This window comes from Betta splendens, chromosome 9 (assembly GCF_900634795.4).
Source record: "Betta splendens chromosome 9, fBetSpl5.4, whole genome shotgun sequence".
NCBI classification, from domain to species: domain Eukaryota; kingdom Metazoa; phylum Chordata; class Actinopteri; order Anabantiformes; family Osphronemidae; genus Betta; species Betta splendens.
Genome location: NC_040889.2, coordinates 28,870,526 through 28,890,323, shown reverse-complemented (window position 1 = coordinate 28,890,323; position 19,798 = coordinate 28,870,526). Strand labels below are relative to the sequence as shown.

General features: G+C 45.0%; 1 protein-coding gene across 1 annotated transcript in view; it reads right to left on the bottom strand.

Moving 5' to 3' along the window:
* Nucleotides 1-19,798, bottom strand: part of wdfy3 (WD repeat and FYVE domain containing 3) — a 49,125-nt gene that overhangs the window by 9,916 nt on the left and 19,411 nt on the right. The window contains exons 15-43 of the mRNA XM_029163399.3: nucleotides 18,288-18,477; nucleotides 17,878-18,092; nucleotides 16,045-16,157; nucleotides 14,301-14,538; nucleotides 12,192-12,292; nucleotides 10,095-10,313; nucleotides 9,582-9,763; nucleotides 8,483-8,714; nucleotides 8,220-8,380; nucleotides 7,592-7,703; nucleotides 7,313-7,503; nucleotides 6,995-7,147; nucleotides 6,800-6,873; nucleotides 6,493-6,654; nucleotides 6,289-6,383; nucleotides 6,065-6,185; nucleotides 5,723-5,940; nucleotides 4,711-4,907; nucleotides 4,382-4,516; nucleotides 3,703-3,882; nucleotides 3,313-3,546; nucleotides 3,015-3,114; nucleotides 2,669-2,829; nucleotides 1,792-2,021; nucleotides 1,370-1,479; nucleotides 1,065-1,247; nucleotides 768-922; nucleotides 589-666; nucleotides 165-395 (exon numbers count right to left, since the gene is read on the bottom strand). Coding sequence (XP_029019232.1) covers nucleotides 165-395; nucleotides 589-666; nucleotides 768-922; nucleotides 1,065-1,247; nucleotides 1,370-1,479; nucleotides 1,792-2,021; nucleotides 2,669-2,829; nucleotides 3,015-3,114; nucleotides 3,313-3,546; nucleotides 3,703-3,882; nucleotides 4,382-4,516; nucleotides 4,711-4,907; nucleotides 5,723-5,940; nucleotides 6,065-6,185; nucleotides 6,289-6,383; nucleotides 6,493-6,654; nucleotides 6,800-6,873; nucleotides 6,995-7,147; nucleotides 7,313-7,503; nucleotides 7,592-7,703; nucleotides 8,220-8,380; nucleotides 8,483-8,714; nucleotides 9,582-9,763; nucleotides 10,095-10,313; nucleotides 12,192-12,292; nucleotides 14,301-14,538; nucleotides 16,045-16,157; nucleotides 17,878-18,092; nucleotides 18,288-18,477 — 4,771 coding nt within the window. The remainder of the gene's footprint in view (nucleotides 1-164; nucleotides 396-588; nucleotides 667-767; nucleotides 923-1,064; nucleotides 1,248-1,369; nucleotides 1,480-1,791; nucleotides 2,022-2,668; nucleotides 2,830-3,014; nucleotides 3,115-3,312; nucleotides 3,547-3,702; nucleotides 3,883-4,381; nucleotides 4,517-4,710; nucleotides 4,908-5,722; nucleotides 5,941-6,064; nucleotides 6,186-6,288; nucleotides 6,384-6,492; nucleotides 6,655-6,799; nucleotides 6,874-6,994; nucleotides 7,148-7,312; nucleotides 7,504-7,591; nucleotides 7,704-8,219; nucleotides 8,381-8,482; nucleotides 8,715-9,581; nucleotides 9,764-10,094; nucleotides 10,314-12,191; nucleotides 12,293-14,300; nucleotides 14,539-16,044; nucleotides 16,158-17,877; nucleotides 18,093-18,287; nucleotides 18,478-19,798) is intronic.

Sequence of the window (19,798 nt, the reverse complement as noted above, 5' to 3'; positions counted from 1 at the left end):
AAGTGGCCAATGGCAAAAAGCTTGTCCAGAAGCTCCATTCCTAAGAAGCTTTGTATTCTGTAGGTTAACTGCTCTGCAGGGACAATACAAACTAATCACTCGTCAAACGTCTGTGTAGTGTGAACAGAGCATCTCTGCATGTTTGTGGATTTAGAGCTGAGTACCTGCGCTGAGTTGGTGTTCGTCTCAGTCTCGGGGATGTATGGATAGTGGATGTAGAACATGTCGTTGCGGACCATCTTCTTCCTCATTCTGCAGGGCCCCTCCGTCATCTCCAGCACAAACTTGTCCAAGTGGGAGCCGATGGGCGGACCCCACAGGCCCCGTTCACGCAGCAGCTCGTACTCGTTGGACGCCCACTCCTCCGTCACATACTTCAGAGCGTTCTGCTGCCGCTGGACGGACAGAGCAGAGATGAGATGAGTCATGTTAAAATGCTCCCATGAATTATGAATGCTGTAAGAACTGCTAGGCAGCCTGTATTTATATTTGGCCTGTTCTCCTTCAGTTACATCACGGTACATATTAAACAACGCCACGTATCTGAGTTCTCTGTAGAACCGAGCTGAGAATTACTGTGTGTATTACCTCTTGATATTCTTTGTACTGCATAGCCACCAGGTCCCGGACGACAGCAATGTGAGTGAACATCCACTGAAAGATCTCCTGTTAACCAGAAGGGAAAGGTTGGAAGGAACAAGCTTAAACTAACACGCGAGGTTCACAGGTGTCTCCTACAACCACTCAGGGTCAGCAGCTGCATGTACCTGTGCAGAAAGGCTGTTCTTGTTCAAGCTGTTTTCCTTCCTGTTGCGACGGACGCCTGTCAGCTTAGACAGACCGAAGCCGCTGCTGACCCGGGACAGTTTGGACTGGGCCGGTGCCACTGCCTCACTACGGCTGATACACTTCTTCTCGTGGACTAAACGACAAAGAGCAAGAACAAAGGAACAGAACAGAGGGAAAGCTGTAAGTCTGGATAAGTTTAGACTCCAAGGGAATAAAGAACAGCACAAATCCAAAAGGGGCGTGACTGAACAAGCACACATCTCAGCATCGCCCACCTAGGTGGTTCTGCCAGCTCTTCAGGGCCGGCTCCTCCAGGGCTGGCCGTGCTGTGGTGATGTCCACGTGGCCTCTGTCGTTGCAGGGCAGAGAAACTTTGAAGATGTCCTCCAGCATCTGTCGCTTGCTGTGCATCAGCTCTGTCCACACACGGTTCACAGCCTTCAGCAGCAGCTGCCGCCCTGCAGAGCCGGGCCGTTTCATGGTTAGTCCGCTGTTTAGCTTCTCATTACTTACTCATCAGGAGGCAAGTCTCAGTACGAGTTATTGGTATTTTTAAGAAACCGTGTCAAAGGTCTCTCACCCTCACTGACGTCGTGGCTGTGGGTAGCGTCAGCCTCGTTCTCTGCGGGCATCATTACATGCCAGGTCGTCATCCTGGCCTCAGCCTCCAGACCGAAGCCCTCCACGCTACTGCACAGACAAACCCACACCTCTCAGCACCTGACGTGGAGAACCGAGAGCGGCGCCACAGGAACCGTTCGATTGTTTGGCTTCTCTGCAGCTGTACAGCATGTTGCGCTGAAGGCAATTTGTGCTCCCAGCATGGCAGGACACACACTTTCCTCATTTACACTCCAATAGAGCGGGAGCAGACTCGCCATTTATTGTCACAGTCATCAAAAAGGTGCTTTGCTCAGTAACGATCTCAAAACCCTAACAAGAAAGTATAAACTTTATCAAGCCTCACTGAAGGGAGTAGTCCTTTATCTTATGGCATCTTACCTCCCGCTGTGCAGACAGATGAAGCAGTGAGCCAGGCAGGCCACAAAGTCCTGATCGTGGTTTCCCGGGCCGAGGACCAGGTTACGGTTGACCGTGAGAACCCGCAGCGCGTCCAGCAGGGCCACCTGCTGAGCCACCGTCTTGTGAGGTCGACAGAGCTGGTAGAGCACAGTCCGGTTCAGACAGTGGTAGATGGTGTCGAGGGAAAGACCCTGGGAACGTCTCTTAGACTGGAGGACACAAAAACAAATGAAGCAAAATATTTACGGTGCTCGGCGTTCAGCTGTGAGCGTGACTGCTGCACTCTGGGTATGGAGAAAGCTGCTGTGGAACGACGGAGCAGAAAGATTTGTTTGAGCAACCAGGAGAAAGTAGGTTGTGAATGCAGCTTTGTGATGATTAGAGATTAGAGGGAAACATAACTTTTAGATTTCGGTCTTTTGAGCTGTTGGAGACGATTGTACTCATTCAGTACTTTAGCTTCATTTACATTACACATATTTGGCTAGTTGATACGTCAGCAGACAAAACACAAAAGGCTAAAAATGGGATAAATGAAAATTGAAATTTCAATAAAACATATCGTTTTTATGTAATTCAGCAACTAGAATAATAAATAAATTAAAACAATTGAAGGGCACATACATTCTAATTCCTACTGCACCAAAAGATTTAATCACAGCATGGAAATTCTGATTATGAAAAATTTGCATAATCTCTTAATCTTCTTCTTGGCACAGCAAAAGAAAAAAAGCGAGGAAAGCAAAGTCCACACATGTGACTTGACTTGACTGTTAACCAACTTTTAAAACGTTGCCGCTAAAGTCACTAAAACTGACCCTTATCTGAAACCAGGATTTACTTGCTTGCTTTGTACCTGTCCTATCAGCTGAACGATGAAGTCCACCACAAGCTTGGAGTCCTTGTTGAACATGCCCTGCCACAGTTTGTCCACCACCCGCTGGGTGAAGTAGAAGACATTGTTGACCAGTATTTGGTAACTGCCGCCACTGCTGAGGGGCAGAGAGGCATCTTCACCTAGATGGAGAGCAGACGTCATATTAAAATGAATCATGAATAACAGTAGGCTTTGTTGAAAACAGGTAGGTAGCAAAAGTTCCAGGCGGCAAAAATGTTAATTTTGATATAATTTTGATATTGCAAAATCCTCAGATACTAATTATATTTCTTGTTGTCATCGTCGGTGCATGGCTTTCCTGTACCTAGCAGCACATCAGCAGCCAGCAGATGCTCCATCACACCATCCAGGATGTTGGACTGGAACTCCTTCTGCTGAGTTCTGGTGGAACGCTCTGGAGAGGCCTAGATATAAAAAACAAAACCAGTATTATACTAAAAGACAAGATGGATAAACAAAGAGAGAAAGAATAACTACATTCTGAACATATCTGTTAGAGAGTACATTAGCATTTATATCTGCCGTTTGCGGGTTGTCACTTCAAACTTTACTGTGTTCCAACTTTGAAGTGTGTGGTTGGTGAGTCGGCGATATCTCCTCACCTCCAGGAGCATGTCAATGATAGGCGTCTGCTTGCTGGCTGGGGTCATGCACAGGTTGTCCATGATCAGGACTCTCATGAAGTCAAAGACATACTTTTTGGCCGGGTGGTTGGTGAGGGACGTCTTGGAGCCCACGTTGCAGTATTCAGACTGGCTACGGTTCATACCCGAGTCTCCAGCAAAGGCCTTGAACTCCTCGATGGGCGAACCTGCTTCATCATCCAAGTCACTGACCTAGAAGAAAAGCGGCAACTCTGAAATTTTCCCTTCACACTGAGTATAATACAAGTCTTCAAATGAATAATCTCTGTGTCTGTACATTTTATCACATAGTAATGGTCACTCATTTCTTATTGAACTAGAAGAAGAAGAAAAACTGTACAGCCTCACCATTTCAGAATATGGCCTGATGTTAAAAGGAAAGACAGTGGCTGCCAGAGCACAGAGAAACTCAGGACTGTGCCACATCGGTGCCAGGTCAGGAACGTTGTGGTAAAGGTACCTAAAAAACTGCATGAGAGTGACAGGATACTCCCTGAGCCAGGACCCTTCCTCCTCTGACTGCCATGGCTGAGAAGAGACAAAAAACATGCATGAATAAAGCATTTCTATTCAGACTTCCTGATTTAATGCAGCTGATTAGTTAGTCTGAACAGCAATCTTGACTTTGATTGAGCATCAGTCTGCAGGCGGTCATGTGATGTTCTCTGCCAGCAGCCATAAGGAGGGATGGAGGTGGAGGAAGTTGAGATCAGCACATGTGCAGATTCATTTTTGGTGGATTTATAGAGATTAAAAAGACATCTTTAGAAAATTCAGGCCCTTTCAAGTTGCTTAAGTGGCTGCTTTCCAGAATTTAAGCCCCCTATGTAGGAGTGTACAAAATAATCCTCTTAGGAAAAGGTGTTAAATTGAATTAAAAAAAGGATGCATGTGGAATATCTGTCCTGAAAGCATCATCACATTAAGCAGTTAAAGGCATTAGCTTTGGTTTACATACATGAATTTTATCCTGCTTGGCTCCATTTAGTCATCGTCATATTTAATTCAGCAGTTCTACTTCTCTCACCAGGTTGAGCATGCTGCGCAGCATGGCCAGCAGCAGGAAGGCTGCCTCGGTGCACACGCTGTGGATGGAGGCCACCACTGAGCCGCTGGAGGCCGGGATGCCGAAGATGAACGTCCAGATAGAGTCCAGGTCAAACTGGAGGATAAACAAATATACACTGGGGTAATACGTAGTCACATTAACACTCATTGTTTCATGGTAACTGTTAAAGATCATGAACATCTACATCTACTTTGTAAATACTATAATAGGCTTTAAGAAGTCACAATACAAATATACAACATAAAAAACACAAATATATTGGTATAATAATAGAAAAGAATACTAACATGTACCTGCAGGCTGTCCGGCAGCTCAGTCACAGGCTGCTGCAGGAAGAGAGCCATGAGCAGGAAGTACAGCTCAGGCACATTCGTATGTTTAGGCAGCAGTGTCTGCAGGACAGGGAACCCTGGGAAGTGGCAGGCCTCCCGGTTGATCTCCCGCAACGTGGAGCGTCCACCAGCATGGCGTCCCACATTGAAGCCTTAAATGAGGGAGAAAAAGAGGGCGTTAGACGCATGCTGGACCCTCACTAAGGTTTGTTTAATGGAGACAGGTTTCATTAATAATCATCTAATTCAGCTAATCGAGCAGGGTTTAAACTAGAGACTGAGCCAACTAACAAAGTCAACACAGACGAAGATTTGGTTGAGCAGGAATTTTACAAAAAAATCAAAATTTACAGCTACAGGTGTGAAAGGTCTGTCAGGTCGTGTTAATACTTGGGGTAGTTTACTCGAGCAAGGTCAGTGGGTTTCAGCCTGGAGCCAAAAAGCCGCATAATATACAAGATACAATTTAGAAAATTACTACCAAGGCAAAGTCAGTTACACAGTTTTCATCCCACAGAAAGAATCTGGGATTGTACGTTTAAAAAACCAGAGGCTGAAAACCGCTGACCCCAGGAGACTATGACAGCAGCAGCAGGGAGGCAAAGAAGAGAAGACCAACCCTTGGCTGTGCGGCGCACAAACTGAGCTGCTTTCTGTTTACTGAACGAAGGCCAACTCCGACGGAAAGCGTTGCCAGAGTGAGGAGAAGCGTCTGCTGAGCCATGTTACAACATACAGTGTTTACACTGGACATCATTACTGCTTGTAACTCCTCGATGTCTCATTAAAGTTTAGACATTTATCTATTCCAAGCATAACCAGAAACATCTGCACTAATATCAGGACACCAATGCCCAGAATGAAGTAAATTTAACTTTGGAGTTAGGACTGATTCCAGATATTTAAAAAAGGTAGGACACACCTGAGGCCAAGACCCCAAAGACTGGTAGCAAACACTGGGACTCACCCAGCACGGTGCCGATCTTATTGGTGAGGACGGAGTCAGTGTGGTCCAGCCAGCCTCCTCCACACAGGCCCTCTTTGAATCGGTTTAGGATAGACTGATTAGAGAGCAGCACAACCAGGATCCACAGAGCAGCTGTCACTGTGGTCGAGTGGAGATGTTCCTCCATGAACATCAGGAGCCAATCGAAACCAAGAGTCCGTACCAGCTCCTCACAAGCTCTGCAGAAGAAGATGCAGAGAGAGATAAGGGATAATCTACACTCAGTGTGCTCTGTAAACATTTCTAGAGCCTTCCTCAGCAAACAGACAGATTCTAACAACAAAAGTGGCAGCGTTGTCTCACTGGGCATTGACGATGCACTTCTCCTTGGTGGTGAAGAGCAGTCTGAGCAGGTTGTCAAGCAGTCGATTCCTAAGCAGAATGAGGTTGGCCGACAGGAGGCCGCCAAAGTCATCGTCGTTGCCTGGGTCGACACAAACTTAGTTTATTCACTTTCCCCTAACGAACAGTAAAGCAGTCAGATCATCTTTGGCCAAATCGACATCTATGCCAATCTGCTTCATTACCTCCGTCAATCTTCTCCTCGTTACTGATTTCCATGACCACAAATTTCTCACAAGCAGCAAACGTGGGGAGAGTAGAGGAGATAAACTGGCCAAACCTGTGATAGTGAGAAACAGAAGGAATAAATGCATTTTTTCTAAATATCATATTCTGTATCTGTGCTAATGTCTGTCAGATTGTTAACACCCTGCTGGATGTGTGCTTACCGCAGAAGGTCATACTGGTTGGGGAAACCCTGCAGCAGCAGACTCAGGACGTTGCTGATGGCGGCAAGCGTGGGTTGGGACAGCGAGGTGTCCCTCAGGGTCAGCAGCAGCCTAGGGATGAGCTGGAACTCCCTCAGCAGTTTGGCATTTTTAGCTGCCTCACTATTCAACACAGAGCGTCGAGCACACAAATTTGAGTTCAGATATTCATCAATCTGTATCAGTATCATACATCAAAGAAGTGTTCAGGCACTATTATTATTATTATTATTATTATTATTATTATTATTATGTTGATGACACTTGCCTCGATTCTGTTAGCAGTTCGATGAAATGCTCGAACAGAGATAGGTGGAGTTCATAGGGAGCGTGGAGCCAGACCTGAGGAGCAGAAGCAGCAGAGTGAGCCTTCATACACAATCAGCTGTAAAGCTCTGTGATGAGGAGTAGCTCATTCACATGTGGCCCTCAGGAAGTTGTCATGTGTCCCCTACACCCTCACCTCGAAGTCACAGAGCAGGTCCTGGAAAGCGGTAGAGTTGGGGATGATGGAGGTCTCGTGGCCGCTGTCGACGGTTCCCACCAGAGAGAACGTGAGGTGGAGAATGTGGCTGTTGAGCAGTGAGCGCTTCTTCTTCAGGAGCATCGCCAGCAACTGGAAGGGACAAAAAAACCAAACACGTGATTCATTTAATTGGTCAGTCTTATTGTCTAAAGCAGCTTCATCGTAACATGAGGGTGAAATTGAAGAAACCTGAGAAACCAACTACTTATTCAAACTAATAGTTGTTTGTTTTTTTTTATTTTAACAGAACCTAACCTGGTAGCCTTTGATGCGCTCCATCTCCTTACTGGCCAGTGGGTTGCTCTTCACAACACACACCAAAGCTTTAACAGCTGCATAAAGCCCCTCCACATCAGACGCCATGGCAACAAGGCCCAAGATGGCCGCTGCCCCTCCAACATACTGCAGGTGAGTGGCCACGGGCTTAGGCACGAATGCACGGACACCTAAGGAGAAAGACAATAGGAGAGATGGACACCAGTTGAGCAACAGGTTCAACCACAGGAACAGTTTAACTGACTTGGTCTGGTTTACCTAAATACCCAATGACAGCGGCTCCAATGGTTCGTGCTGGCCCATTGAGGTGTCCGGCAGCATTATGAATCAGCTTCACTGGGGTGGCGTTTTCATGAGATGACACAGCGAGCTTAAGACGGAGGAAAAGAGAAGGTTTACTAAAAAACCCAATTCAAATTATATCCACATAACGTATGTGACATGTGGCCAAGCTCAGGCCACATGTCACAACTTTACACTGTTGGTTGGATACTGCTTTAGTGTTTTATTAAATATTCACACAACAGTAAATGTGTGTATTTGTGTGCATTTGTAGAAAATGAGGACTAGAATCCCCCACAGACAGTTTGTGTTTATCTATTATTTAAAGCGAGCTTCTGTGCAAACTTTGCAATCGCCACGATCAGCGAGGGAAAGAGTTTCTTTTTTCAAACACTTGCATCAGTCCCACATGACGTAACGTAAGACTCCACCAAACGCCAGCTTCTCACACAGAAACCTCACAAATTATTGATAAGCAGCAAACAAGCATTTTATACAAAAAAATTAAACCATAAATTATATGAATGATAAAAAAGAATTCATTAATAGTTATGTCCTGAAAGTAGATGAAACTTTGCAGCAAACCAGAGGTCAGGTGCCTGACCTGTTTAGCGATTGCTTTGCTGTCCAGTTTGTTGTACACTTTCCTGATCTTGGCCACTGTGAGTGTAGAGACAGACAAAGCATACAGACTGAAGGACACCTTCTCTTCTGGTACCAGCACCACCGGAGACACAGGTGTCACCTCAGTCTTTGAGTCTTTACCTGGGAGAAAAAGGAACAAAGACTTAAGGAAGACGTAATCAAACCAATGACAGCAGGAATAGAAAAGAGCATTAGCATGGTGAAGTCAGTAGGAGCACCTACAGGGCACATAGACAGCCTGGAAGCTGCCCACATAGTTGGGTCCCAGCTCATAAATGGCAGCAACGCTGGTGGCAGGCAGAACCTCCTCTAGGAAGTGGCTGGGCCCAAGACGCCACACCAGGCTGGAGAGCTGACGCTGGGCTGGTGGCGTCCCCACATATCCATACACTGTGCTCACCACTGGTGGGTTGGTGGAGCCGGAGCCACCTGGAGAGCTGTGGATGTAGTGAAGCTGGAGGAGAGAAGATGGAGATGGTTGCTGGAATGTTTACAAGCTTATGCTTATGATTCAAATACTGTCAACAACTATTGCACTTATAGTAGAACAGTTATTTTAGCAGTTCTGATGTTGCTGAGCTGTATGCTGCTAAATAAAAGACTGGGGTAAAAATGGTGAAAAAACATATCCTATGCTGTCATCTATTAGATCCTGAACAGAAGATTTATGCTTTACAAACACATAAAACCACAAGTGAAGCCACATGTCACGCTGTAGAAACAGCTCATTGTTTTCTGTATTTGGGCCTCAGCAGGAAATGAAGCCGTCGTTATCAGTGTGACTGAGAGGAAGCGGACACTTGTGGTCTGCTGAGCTGTTCCCTGCACTGTTCCTCTAATCTCAGGAGGATCCTAAGTCACTAAACCACAAGCCACATCAGTTTCCTCACAACTGTGCTGCAGTTTAAAGGGAAGCTTACAAATGCTTGTTCTGATCCTACACAGTCAAACACACACCAAAGCCTTATTTAGTGCCCTCTGCATCTATTTCACATATGTTACTATTTGTAACCAATTCAACTTGCTACAGGCAGAATATACAGTAATTATAAATATATTTAGTGTGGCCCGATGTCTCTGTTTTAACATTGGGTTGACAAATGCTAAGGATTCTGAGATGCTAGTACAACACAAGATCCTGTGTGTCGGAGGAGATACGTCACCACCCGCTGGAGCCTCATGAAGGAATGTGTTGGTCATACATCACAAAGACACACGTGAGTCGTCTAACGTGGCTTTGGAAAAGTTGCAATGACTTCAAGAGTTCCCCATTGAACACTGTACATGTTTGGGGATCTTGGCACAGTGCTGTGTACGTTACCTTGACTGTGTTGATGAGCTGGCCGTCGATGTACAGCGTGGCCATGCTGTTCTTCAGCATTCCTTTGCTCATGACCAGCACCAGGTGGTGCCACTGGCCCTCAGCAATCAGCTCGGCGCAGCGGAAGCGGGCGCAGCAGGGCAGGATCTCATAGAAGGAGGCTTCTTCACTCGATTCATCGGCTGCTTGATGGGGGAGGAAACGAGAAGCAGTATTGATGAGTCGAGGGGCTCTGGCCGGCCTAACACTCAAATCCCTCTAAGCTTTTTATATGAAGCCTTCAATGAACTTTTTAATATTATTGGAAAACACAATATTCCCATCATTTCCATTTGGACACATAATGAAATAATAACACAACAGCTTCCACAAATATAACATGCTACCACTATGTTTAAAGAGAGACACACACACACACTGTGGCCTGTAGTAGAACTAACTAAGCTCATCTGTTAATGTTTGAAAACCAGCATCGGATGCAGAAAGTCTGGTAAGTCTTATAGCTCTGCTCACAGTAGGTTTGCAGCAGCTCCTCCTTGGTGGAGACAGTGAGCGAGCGGTCCTTGGCTGACAGCACCACAGCCAGGCACACGTAGTGCTGCTCCGAGGACGTGGCCCGACGCACCAGAGTCAGCAGCCGCACCGCGTGGGCTTGGGGAGCTGTGCTGAAACGTTCCACGCAAAACCAGGTGGAGTAGCTCAGGCCTGAGGGTGGAGGAAACAAGCGCTCCCCTGCAGGTGGAGGAGAGGGAGCAGGTTGAAGGTCGAAGAACGAGGGAAGCGTTACATGTGAATCCTGCATAAACATACACTGAAACTCAAAGTTCCTTGGTGTCAACACTGCATTAGTTTAGATTATTAGATTAATTACCCAGCTGGGTAAGGTGTGGGATTTTACTGAGTGATGCAGAGTGCATGTTCACTAAGCGGAGCAGAAACTGATATACAGCACTACATACATCAATATATGCTGATATTAGCAATGGATTTATGTGTAACAGCTGCATGACTTCAGTCATTTCATCAAACATCATTTTCCCACATTACAGTTTTCTTTTGCTTTTTTAACTTACAGAGCCACATGAAGTAAGTCCAGTCCATTAAAAGGGTTAGGGGTTAGAGCATCAAAGTGCTGAAAGCTAACCGTGCCTCAGGACACGACATATCCCCCAACGGGTTATCAGACTAGATCCAATTAAACTCTGCTGTGGACCAGGAGAGTAGGGACTGAGTTAGGTTCTAATATTAGCACTTACTGAAAGGTGGACAATCCCAGTGTGCACTCACTGGTAGCATAACATTACTTCTGACTACACACTTTAGAAAAAGAAATCCACCAATGACACAACAAAACACACTGATGAAAACTGGGTGAGGTAATACATGTGCTTTGTATGGTTATGGGTAAAAGGCTGAGACAACAGTGTTTCTGGGCAGTGAAGACATGATAAATTATCCTCCAGATGATGTCATCCAAGGATGTGGGCCAGATAGGACAGGTAAAAGAAAAAAGGAAGGAAGGAGGCGGGGACAGGGACAGTGATAAATGAGGTAAGAAGAAGGGAAGGGGCAGGAAAAGTGGCGTAGGAGGCGGAAGAGGAGGAGAGGAGAGGAGAGGAGAGGAGAGGAGAGGAGAGGAGAGGAGAGGAGAGGAGAGGAGAGGAGAGGAGAGGAGAGGAGAGGAGAGGAGAGCGGGGTCTCGTTGTGCTCCATAAATACCAAATGAGGCCCTGGACTAGAAAATCTACCGAAATGTCACAGGTTTATATTTATCTCCACGAGGATGAAGTTAAGTTTTTTTTTTAAGCCAAATGTTATAGACATTTGTTTTCAGCAGCGCTAAATAACTAGTTAACAGAAAACCAAAGCCCCGAGGACGAGCAAGCTTTGCAAATGAGATATGAATCTGGTTAACACACAGGGAGGTGGAACACACACAACCTCAGCTTGTTTTGGTTTCAGGTGTTAACGAAAGCTAAAAGAACCTACTCTTTAGAGTCTAGATGAAGAAATCCAGAGAGGTTAAACAGAGGAGAACCAGGACAGTAACGCAGCGTAAATCTAGCATTGATGCGTAGAACGTTCAAAGAGCAGCTTGAAGTGTGAGTGGGTTTGATTTAGGTTTTTTTGCCAAATTAGCTGCAAAAGTTACAAAAATGTATCAGAACATTTTTGTTTGTTGGAGGTTTAACATATGATAATGAAGTACTTAGTCTTGTTTAAAAAGCCAAACTAAAGTTGCCAGTTTACTGACAAACATCCACAGTTTGCCTCACACACGGCCTCGGGACGTTTACAGACTGTGTGTAGGCCAACTCGTGTTTCTTCTCCAAATAGAGACAAGTAGGATCACACCCTTCTACCTCAATCAGACAAACAGTACAGCAAACAGATGACAAAGCACTGAACAGGTACACGTCGCTATAACAGCTCTTATTTTCTTATTGTGCAGTAAATTAAAAAGGAACTAATTAAAGTGTTGATGATGCGCTGTAATAAAAACAATTACATTAGAGAAATTTACCCTAAAGACACTCAAAATTCAAACTGGCATTGTTTGCAATCAGCAATCTGCAAATGAATGCAATAAAAGAACGAGAGCATCATTACCTGTGCCCATGCCGCTGAGCACCGCACCGTCACTGACTCCAGAGGCATTGGTGTTGTTGGTGGGGGCGTTATGAGGGGCCAGGCTTGGCAGAAACAGACACCTGCACAGGACAACAGGGGAAACAGCTGTAAATACTAAACATGTGGAGGGTTTACAGCTGTAGCCACTGAAGGTAAGCTTTCCTGCAGGATGTCTGAATTTACGGCTGCAGCTTGGCTCCATCGGTGACATAAAATCTCATCCAAACCTACAAAAAACGGTCTGGTGAAGGCTGAGACACAGGAGCTGAGTATTATAATATGAAAATTTCAACTGCTTAATACTGGAAGATTAAAAATGCATGAAAGGAGGCAAGAGGTGGGAAGAAAGCTTACATCAAAAGGAAACCGCTCACATTCAGTGGGTTGCAGCTTCTTAAACTTTAGCATCGATACTGGTGATAAAACTGTCTGACCATCAGGTGCAAAAAACAGAGCGCTGACTGGCATCTATGTGATCACTGTAAACCAACTGATGCTCTAGAAGGCAGCGTGTGTGTGTGTGTGTGTGTGTGTGTGTGTAACCATTTCAGGACAACAATGGAATTATTGGGGTTTTATTGATAAAAAAGTTCAAAAACTGAATCTTGCCAGTGTTGTTTTAAAAGTTAAAGAGTTTTTGCCTTCTCCTTCAGTAGAACCATTACTTGAAAATGCATCACTACATAAGCATCTTAAATGTCCTGTTAATAAAATTGTATTTTTCCACCTTGACAGGAAGGTCAAAGGTCAGGGTTTGTTACAGAGGAGCATCCGTGAAGTTGGCAGATATTCATTTTTACTAAAGGACACTTCTCAAGGGCAGACATTCTGATCCACGTGTCCTCTGATCACCTTGGTGTCAGGCTAATGAGTGCACCACCCCGTTTCAGAATAACTATGGGTGCTGTCTTCTCATTACCCTTTGGTTCTCACCGTCACAAAGGGAAAATACAGTCTAGGGTTTCCAACTAGTTGCTGTGTTATCTTTGCTTTATACCAATTTTTACAGAGAGTTATCATCTTCCTACCCCCCGGTGAGAGACTGGCTAAGTGTGTGTGTGTGTGTGTGTGTGTGTGTGTGTGGAAGGAAAGATTCCTGAAAGCTGCGGGAGCATCAATATTTCATGCTGACAGATGGGAGAGGAAGGAGGGGTAGTCTCCGTCCATGTGTGTCTGCTTGTGTTTATGCTGAGCAGAAAGTGGGCCAGTGCCTCGCTGCCTCTGTGCTGCTGCTGCTGCTGCTTCGCTGTGTTTCAGAAGACACTCCATGTTCTATTCTGATGTGACTGCTGTGGTAAGTCCAGTGGGTTCTCAAGTTAAAGGAATCAGCAGAAATCAGAAATGGAGGAAGAGGAAGTATGATCAGTGGAAAGGTAAGGACCTTAAGAAGTGATTTAAACCCTCATGAATTTAAGAAACATTTATGGAGATATTTTTCCTGGTTCCATCTAGAAGGCATTGGACATTTCTATTACACTGTAGATAACAGCAGTTTAAATGACTTTAAAATGACCCTTACAAGAAGTTGCCCTTTCTTTCTTCAAGTCATCGTCCTTATGAATATTAATAAAATACAAAACACATCATAGACTTAAGTGACTCTTGACAGTTGTTTACTCTGTGTAAGTGTAACATGCGTGCATGCAGCATGTATGCAAGTGTTCTGGCAGAGTGCCAAGGTCACATCCCATAAGCCATCATTTCCACTGACCCCGCCGGTCACTGCGGCGCTAACCAAACAAAACACAAAGCTGGAAAAGGGTATCTGCTGACATAAAAGGCGGAAAATCAGCCTATTTGTATGCGCCGTTCTACAACTGGCGGCAAATAACAGTCTCCTGCTGAGACAGTCGTAGGGCTCCGCGAGAAAAGCACAGGGCAACCTGCGGTGTGTGTGTGACTTCTGAGGATAAAAGATCCACAAAGAGCAAAATAAAGAAGACTGGGCTTCGTCTATTGGTGTGACAACAGTTATAAAAGGCGTGTGATGAAAATCCATCCACTTACTGGACTTCTAAAGAAGACAAGACAGACAAAAAAGATGCTCTCTTTCACTCAATTTAGTTTTCGATGTTCAGGTTCACTAACCCGAAGCCTTCCAGCGACGTGTCGAACTCCACGAATGCAGGCGTGACGGCCGACCCGTGCAGGCGGATGTCGTGGGGTGTTGTCATGGATACGAGGCACTTGACGCGGGTGAGGGGCACCGTGCTGCCCTCTGCGGAGCGCACCAGGCTGCGGCTGATGCGGTACTGGCCGTTATCCTCGGCCGGCGTGGCGAAGACGCTGTCGGGGCCGAAGCCCTCCGTGGACATGGTCATGCTGTCTGTAAAGGACAAGATGGGAAAGGTTTGGATAATCCTATTACCACACAAGCTTTTACCTCCAGCACTAACATCATCAGCTGTTTGAATGCTTAATATCATAACTTATAAACAGTAAGTACGTGAATAAAGAGTTTTGTTTTTGGTCAATCAGATTAAACACTGCAGGAAAGTAGAAAGCATCGAGCTCTGAAGGCAGATATAATCCACTCTGGCACGATTACGGCTCCACTGTGTGTCTCAGGAATAAATTTGTCAGTTCAATTATTCATGCAGAGTTTACACGCCCCCACAGTAAAGTACATAGAAACTCTGCTAGAGTAGAGATCATTAAATCAAACCTGGATGCTCAGTGTCCTTGAAGGACTGGAACTGACTGCTGGTTTTTAGTTTTGAATTTGGAGTCAGCAGATGTGACAGACAAATTAGATCAAAGAACAAATGACATCCATTAGTGACAGATTATAGAAAGATACAAAATTATCTTCTCACAGACAAGTATAGGCACAGAGACACGGTACAGCGTGGTGCAACAGTAGCTGCTTGTAAAGAGCAGTAATTAGCAGGGACTAGATCCAGTCCCAGCTTGGGGGGTGAGACACAACAAGCCATTAAGACATGCTGAGGAACTCACAAAATTACAAACATTAACAGCCGTTCAGAGAAAACAAACCATTAACCAGTGAATTAAAACCCGTCTTTGTTTAAATAGAGAATCTACATATTAAGTGGACTGTAATTAGAGGCTCACTCTGAAGCAGCTTTCAGACATTCATTGGAATCCTGAACCTCTCTAGACCCAGAGGAGCTGTTTAAGGCAGGACCAGTGTCCAGGCACGTTAAACGGTCATTAGCGTACAGTGGCAGCTCCCCGTTGTCTGACTGAGCCGACGTGGGAATGCGGCTCAGAACTGCTCTGCGTTCACTGGGAGAGCGTGGGCGTCGTTTAATAGTCTTTATGATGTCATCCCGGCGCCTCTTGGGGGGTGATGTCTCCCACCTTCTGTTCAGTTTTCAATGGCACCTCTGGCTACAAATACTAATAACCTGAACTCAATTTTTCAGACCTGTAGAATTGCTCCACTCTCCACCACAGAGCCAGTACAAACCATTTCCACTTGCAATTACATGTCAGTGGAAAGCTCTTCCTCTGCAATCACAGCCTATTCACAGAAGGGTGAGCTCTGAGGGAGCTAGCAGAGAAAAGGAGCAGAAGCCCTGGAAGATCGATGGGTCGTCAAGCTTTTTAGCACCGAACCAAACTTTCTCCCAGGAGGAAGCTGATCTCACAGTGGCAGATCTGAATGGCTCCCTGATGACATCATCATCAGGATACAAGAGGTCTGTGGGCTTATCTCTTCAATTCTCTGCTATTAAGAAGTCATTTCGGTCACTTTAAATACCACATCATAACCTGGAATAATATTGATATTTACTACATACACGTTTTTAAATGCACAATTTTGAACTCAAAACCTGCTTTAAGCAATGACCTCTTATAGTCTTACTTCTCATGTCTGCATCATAGCTGAGCGAGCTCGGCTTGTGGACCCGGTACTGCTTCAGTAGTTTCTTGTCCCAGGCGCCGCAGTTGAGGGGATTTCCAAGACGTAGGAATTCCCTGGAAAAGAAGAGTAGCATGTCACACGAACACTCACCACTGGCATGTAGTGGAGTTTGTATGAGTGAGCTAAAACCTTTAAATTTGAGGCAGTGATGAAAGGTAAAGTTTAAAAAAGGAAGTAATATGTTTGCTTATAACAGCTTTTATGAACTCTGGGATTCTGGGATTGTATTGGTGGTCTAATCCCACAGGGGCGTCACACAAAGACATGTCCTGCGAATAAAATGAGCTGCAGCATGTCAGTGAGCAGGTATTCCTGCACTAAGTTTTAAAATCATGATGCGTCGAGTGGCACGTAAGTGACTTGAATGCAAAGAGTCCCAGCGATGCTTTGCGTCAGTTGTCAAGGCGCTGAGTGAGCGACAGCAGGAGATAAAACCAGACAGCTTCAAAACAAGCAAAGAGACAGAAAGACTCTAGAGCTGCTGTAGGAGCAAAGACGAAACACAGGAGGAAAAGCATTATGAAAGGAAGGTGACGCGAGAGGAAGACGGGAAACAGACTGACAGCTTCACATGTGTTTATCTCCAGCACAATTACGAGGGGAGAAAACATGAGCAGAGGCGACAGCATTTACATATGAAGAGAAGCAACCATGTGCATGTCAATAAGTTTCCCGCGGGCTCCTCAACCCCAACCTCCCATCTCACTAACCTAGTCAAGCGTGAAATGAGAACGGCTCAGTTTGTCTGTCCTCCCTCATACTTTGAAACCTGCCAAAGTGCATTTCCCTCCCCACACATCATTTCCAGTCATTGGAGGGAAAATCTTAGCTATCTACTGTAGGTAAGAGCATGGAGCTCACTCCACCGGGACTTTGCTTCGATCCCAGTGACTGTGAACTGATAGTGCTGAAAACACAGTTGTGTTTGTTTCTTACCAAATAGGTGACATATACAAAATGGTTCATTGTAGGGCAACGTTAACCTGCAAGTTACGAAAAGATCGGCTTGTGGCTTGTAAATAGGAATGAACACAGTGTCCCGGATGTAGCAGCGGTAACAAACATTGCGTATGCATCACGTGAAGCTTCATTATTTGCTGCTGCTGTTAGTTTAAGTTAGTTTGTTACTTAATCCGTCAGCTGGTTGTGTAATCATCTCGCTGGCTCCGTAGTAATTAATGGTGCCGCCATAGAACAGCTCAACCCACAGCAATGCAGACACTAAATGTAAAAGCAGCATTAACATATGAGGACACGTTTTTAGTTTTTGTCACTGTTGCCTCTGAGACAAAAGGATGGATGTTCTCCAGTGTCTGTGCGGGTTTTATACCACAGTCATGTTGACTGGAGCAGCTGCAGATCTCCACAACAGAACTCTATGCTTGCTGTGTCATTTTGGATATTGATGTATTCACATTCAAACAACCATTTTTGTGTTTAATTTCAGATTTAAGGAGTGAAAATAAAAATACAGTTGGAAAAACCTGATAAGGTGATAGAGATGAGATACTGACAGCCTATTACTATCAGCTTCCTCACTTCAGCATTTTTCTGTTGGAATGTAATAATAATAATAATAATAATAATAATAATAATAATAATAATAATAATAATAATAATAATAATAATAATAATAATAATAATAATGCATTACTGTCAGTGCTGTTGTTCTAGTTTAGGAGTACGGCTAAGAAATAACTGAAGAATGTGACATCCTCATGCTTTACACGGTACCAGCTTGCTGTCATGGTGAGGTTACACTAGGTCTGATACCTGAGTGCCATCGGCTGCAGAGCCTGAGAGGCCAGCCTCTCAAACATTCTCTGTAGCGGAGGGTGCAGCGGGTAGTCTTCATCGCCCAGGGCCTGACTGCAGCGCTGCAACAGTCGCTGATGAAGGGAAGCCTCACACAACACCTGCTGATTGCGCTCACTGTTCACCAAGAGCTGGAGGATGTTGGCCACTGCCAGCTGCAGGTCAAGGGCATGCTGCAGCGAGACAGGAGGACAGACAGGAGTCACACACGCTGTAGGCATTTATAGCGCGTAAGACAGATACGTAAAATGATGGGTTTACATGCTAACTGTCACACTAACAATGGATTAGAGTGCTTGCTCACAGGGTGCTGCCCTGTGTTTAACCCCACACCCACACTGACCAACTTCCCTCTGGCGGTTCCTCACCTCTGGTTGGCTGTCGGAGAACACGGACGGCAGCAAATCTAGAATAGCCAGGACCGCTCCTGGGTGGATGACCACCATGTCAGACGAAGACGAGGAGGACGCAGGGTGGGAGGGGTTGGCTGGGTGCAGCTTCAGGTCTGTGAGGGCTTTGACTGGGGCAGGGGGGCCCGATGTGCCATAGTAGCCATGTCTGGGAGCACAAGGAGAGACGCAAGTCAAATCTAGTTAAGTCCTGTCAAGCTAAATCTGAATATACTGTATCATACACATACAGAAAATATTTAAAATATTCTTTTAAAAGGACATCAAAATGTTGTTAGACTGAAGTCTGCGCTTGTCAGTCAGTGAAGCCCTGTGTGTGTGCAAACAGCAGAAAGCAGGGGATCTGCTGGGGCTTGCAGCAAAGCAATTAGACAAAACAGGCGAGCTGCTGCAATGCAAATTATAGAGTAAATCCCCCTCAGGAGAGACGGCGAGCTGGAAAAGACTGGAGTCAGCACAAAGCGCTGGGGTGTTGGATCTGCTCATACGCACTGAGTGGCCAATCTTCAATTAGTTCATTTATTTTTAAGAACAAATTGCCTGAGAAAGCAAACGATGTTTACCTATTTTCTGACTGTAGCTTCTATGTATTTACACATTTTAGTCAGTAACTGTTCATCTTACTGTGATAACTGATGTCAACTGTGTCCAGACAAACTTTAACTATTTTATTTAAACAGATGAAGTGAAGCACAATAATGTTACTGAAAGCGCTTGAGGTTGGCATTACTTCACTTAAAAGACTCTGAAAACAAATTCCTACTGCAGCAAAACACCATCTGGAATAAGTTACTCTCCAAGTCCCAAATTTACAGTTTGACATTTACTTTCTGAGAACTGCTTTTACTGCAGTTCATCTAAATTTCAGTCTTGAAGTAACATCACTGAAGTCAAAGAGAGTGACCTAGAGGAGCAATGACAGAGAGGAGGAGGAGGAGGAGCAACAGAGCGGAGGGCAGGTCTGTCGGCTCCGCTACTCTTAATGAGCTCATATGTGAAGGCACTAAGCAGGTAAATGTGACTGTCAGTACCTGGCTGCTACAATTAATTCAAATAACTATCTCTGCTACAAGCTACGATAAATAAAGCCGGCTAAGCTCAGCTGAAGCTCAATGGTTTCATGTGTCTCAGGTCATCTAAAAGCATCCCTGATGTAATGATTATTATATGATTCAGTATGGGAACTGTATTAGATACAGTTTCTTTTATAGATATTCTTCAATAAAGTCTCAGTCACATCACATTCAAGACCAATTCACTAATGTGAATCAACACTATTCTTAAACTAAGCATCCTAAGGAGGAAACAGGGTGAGAGGCTTGATGTCGTAGACGCCTGATCCAAATCCCTGCTGTGTCACTTTCACGAACATGATAATTACAGCACTAATTGCTACAATGTGCACATGGCAAACTGACACTTTTCTCTCAAGGTTCAGCTCATTGCAGAAAATAATGAATTAGACTTGC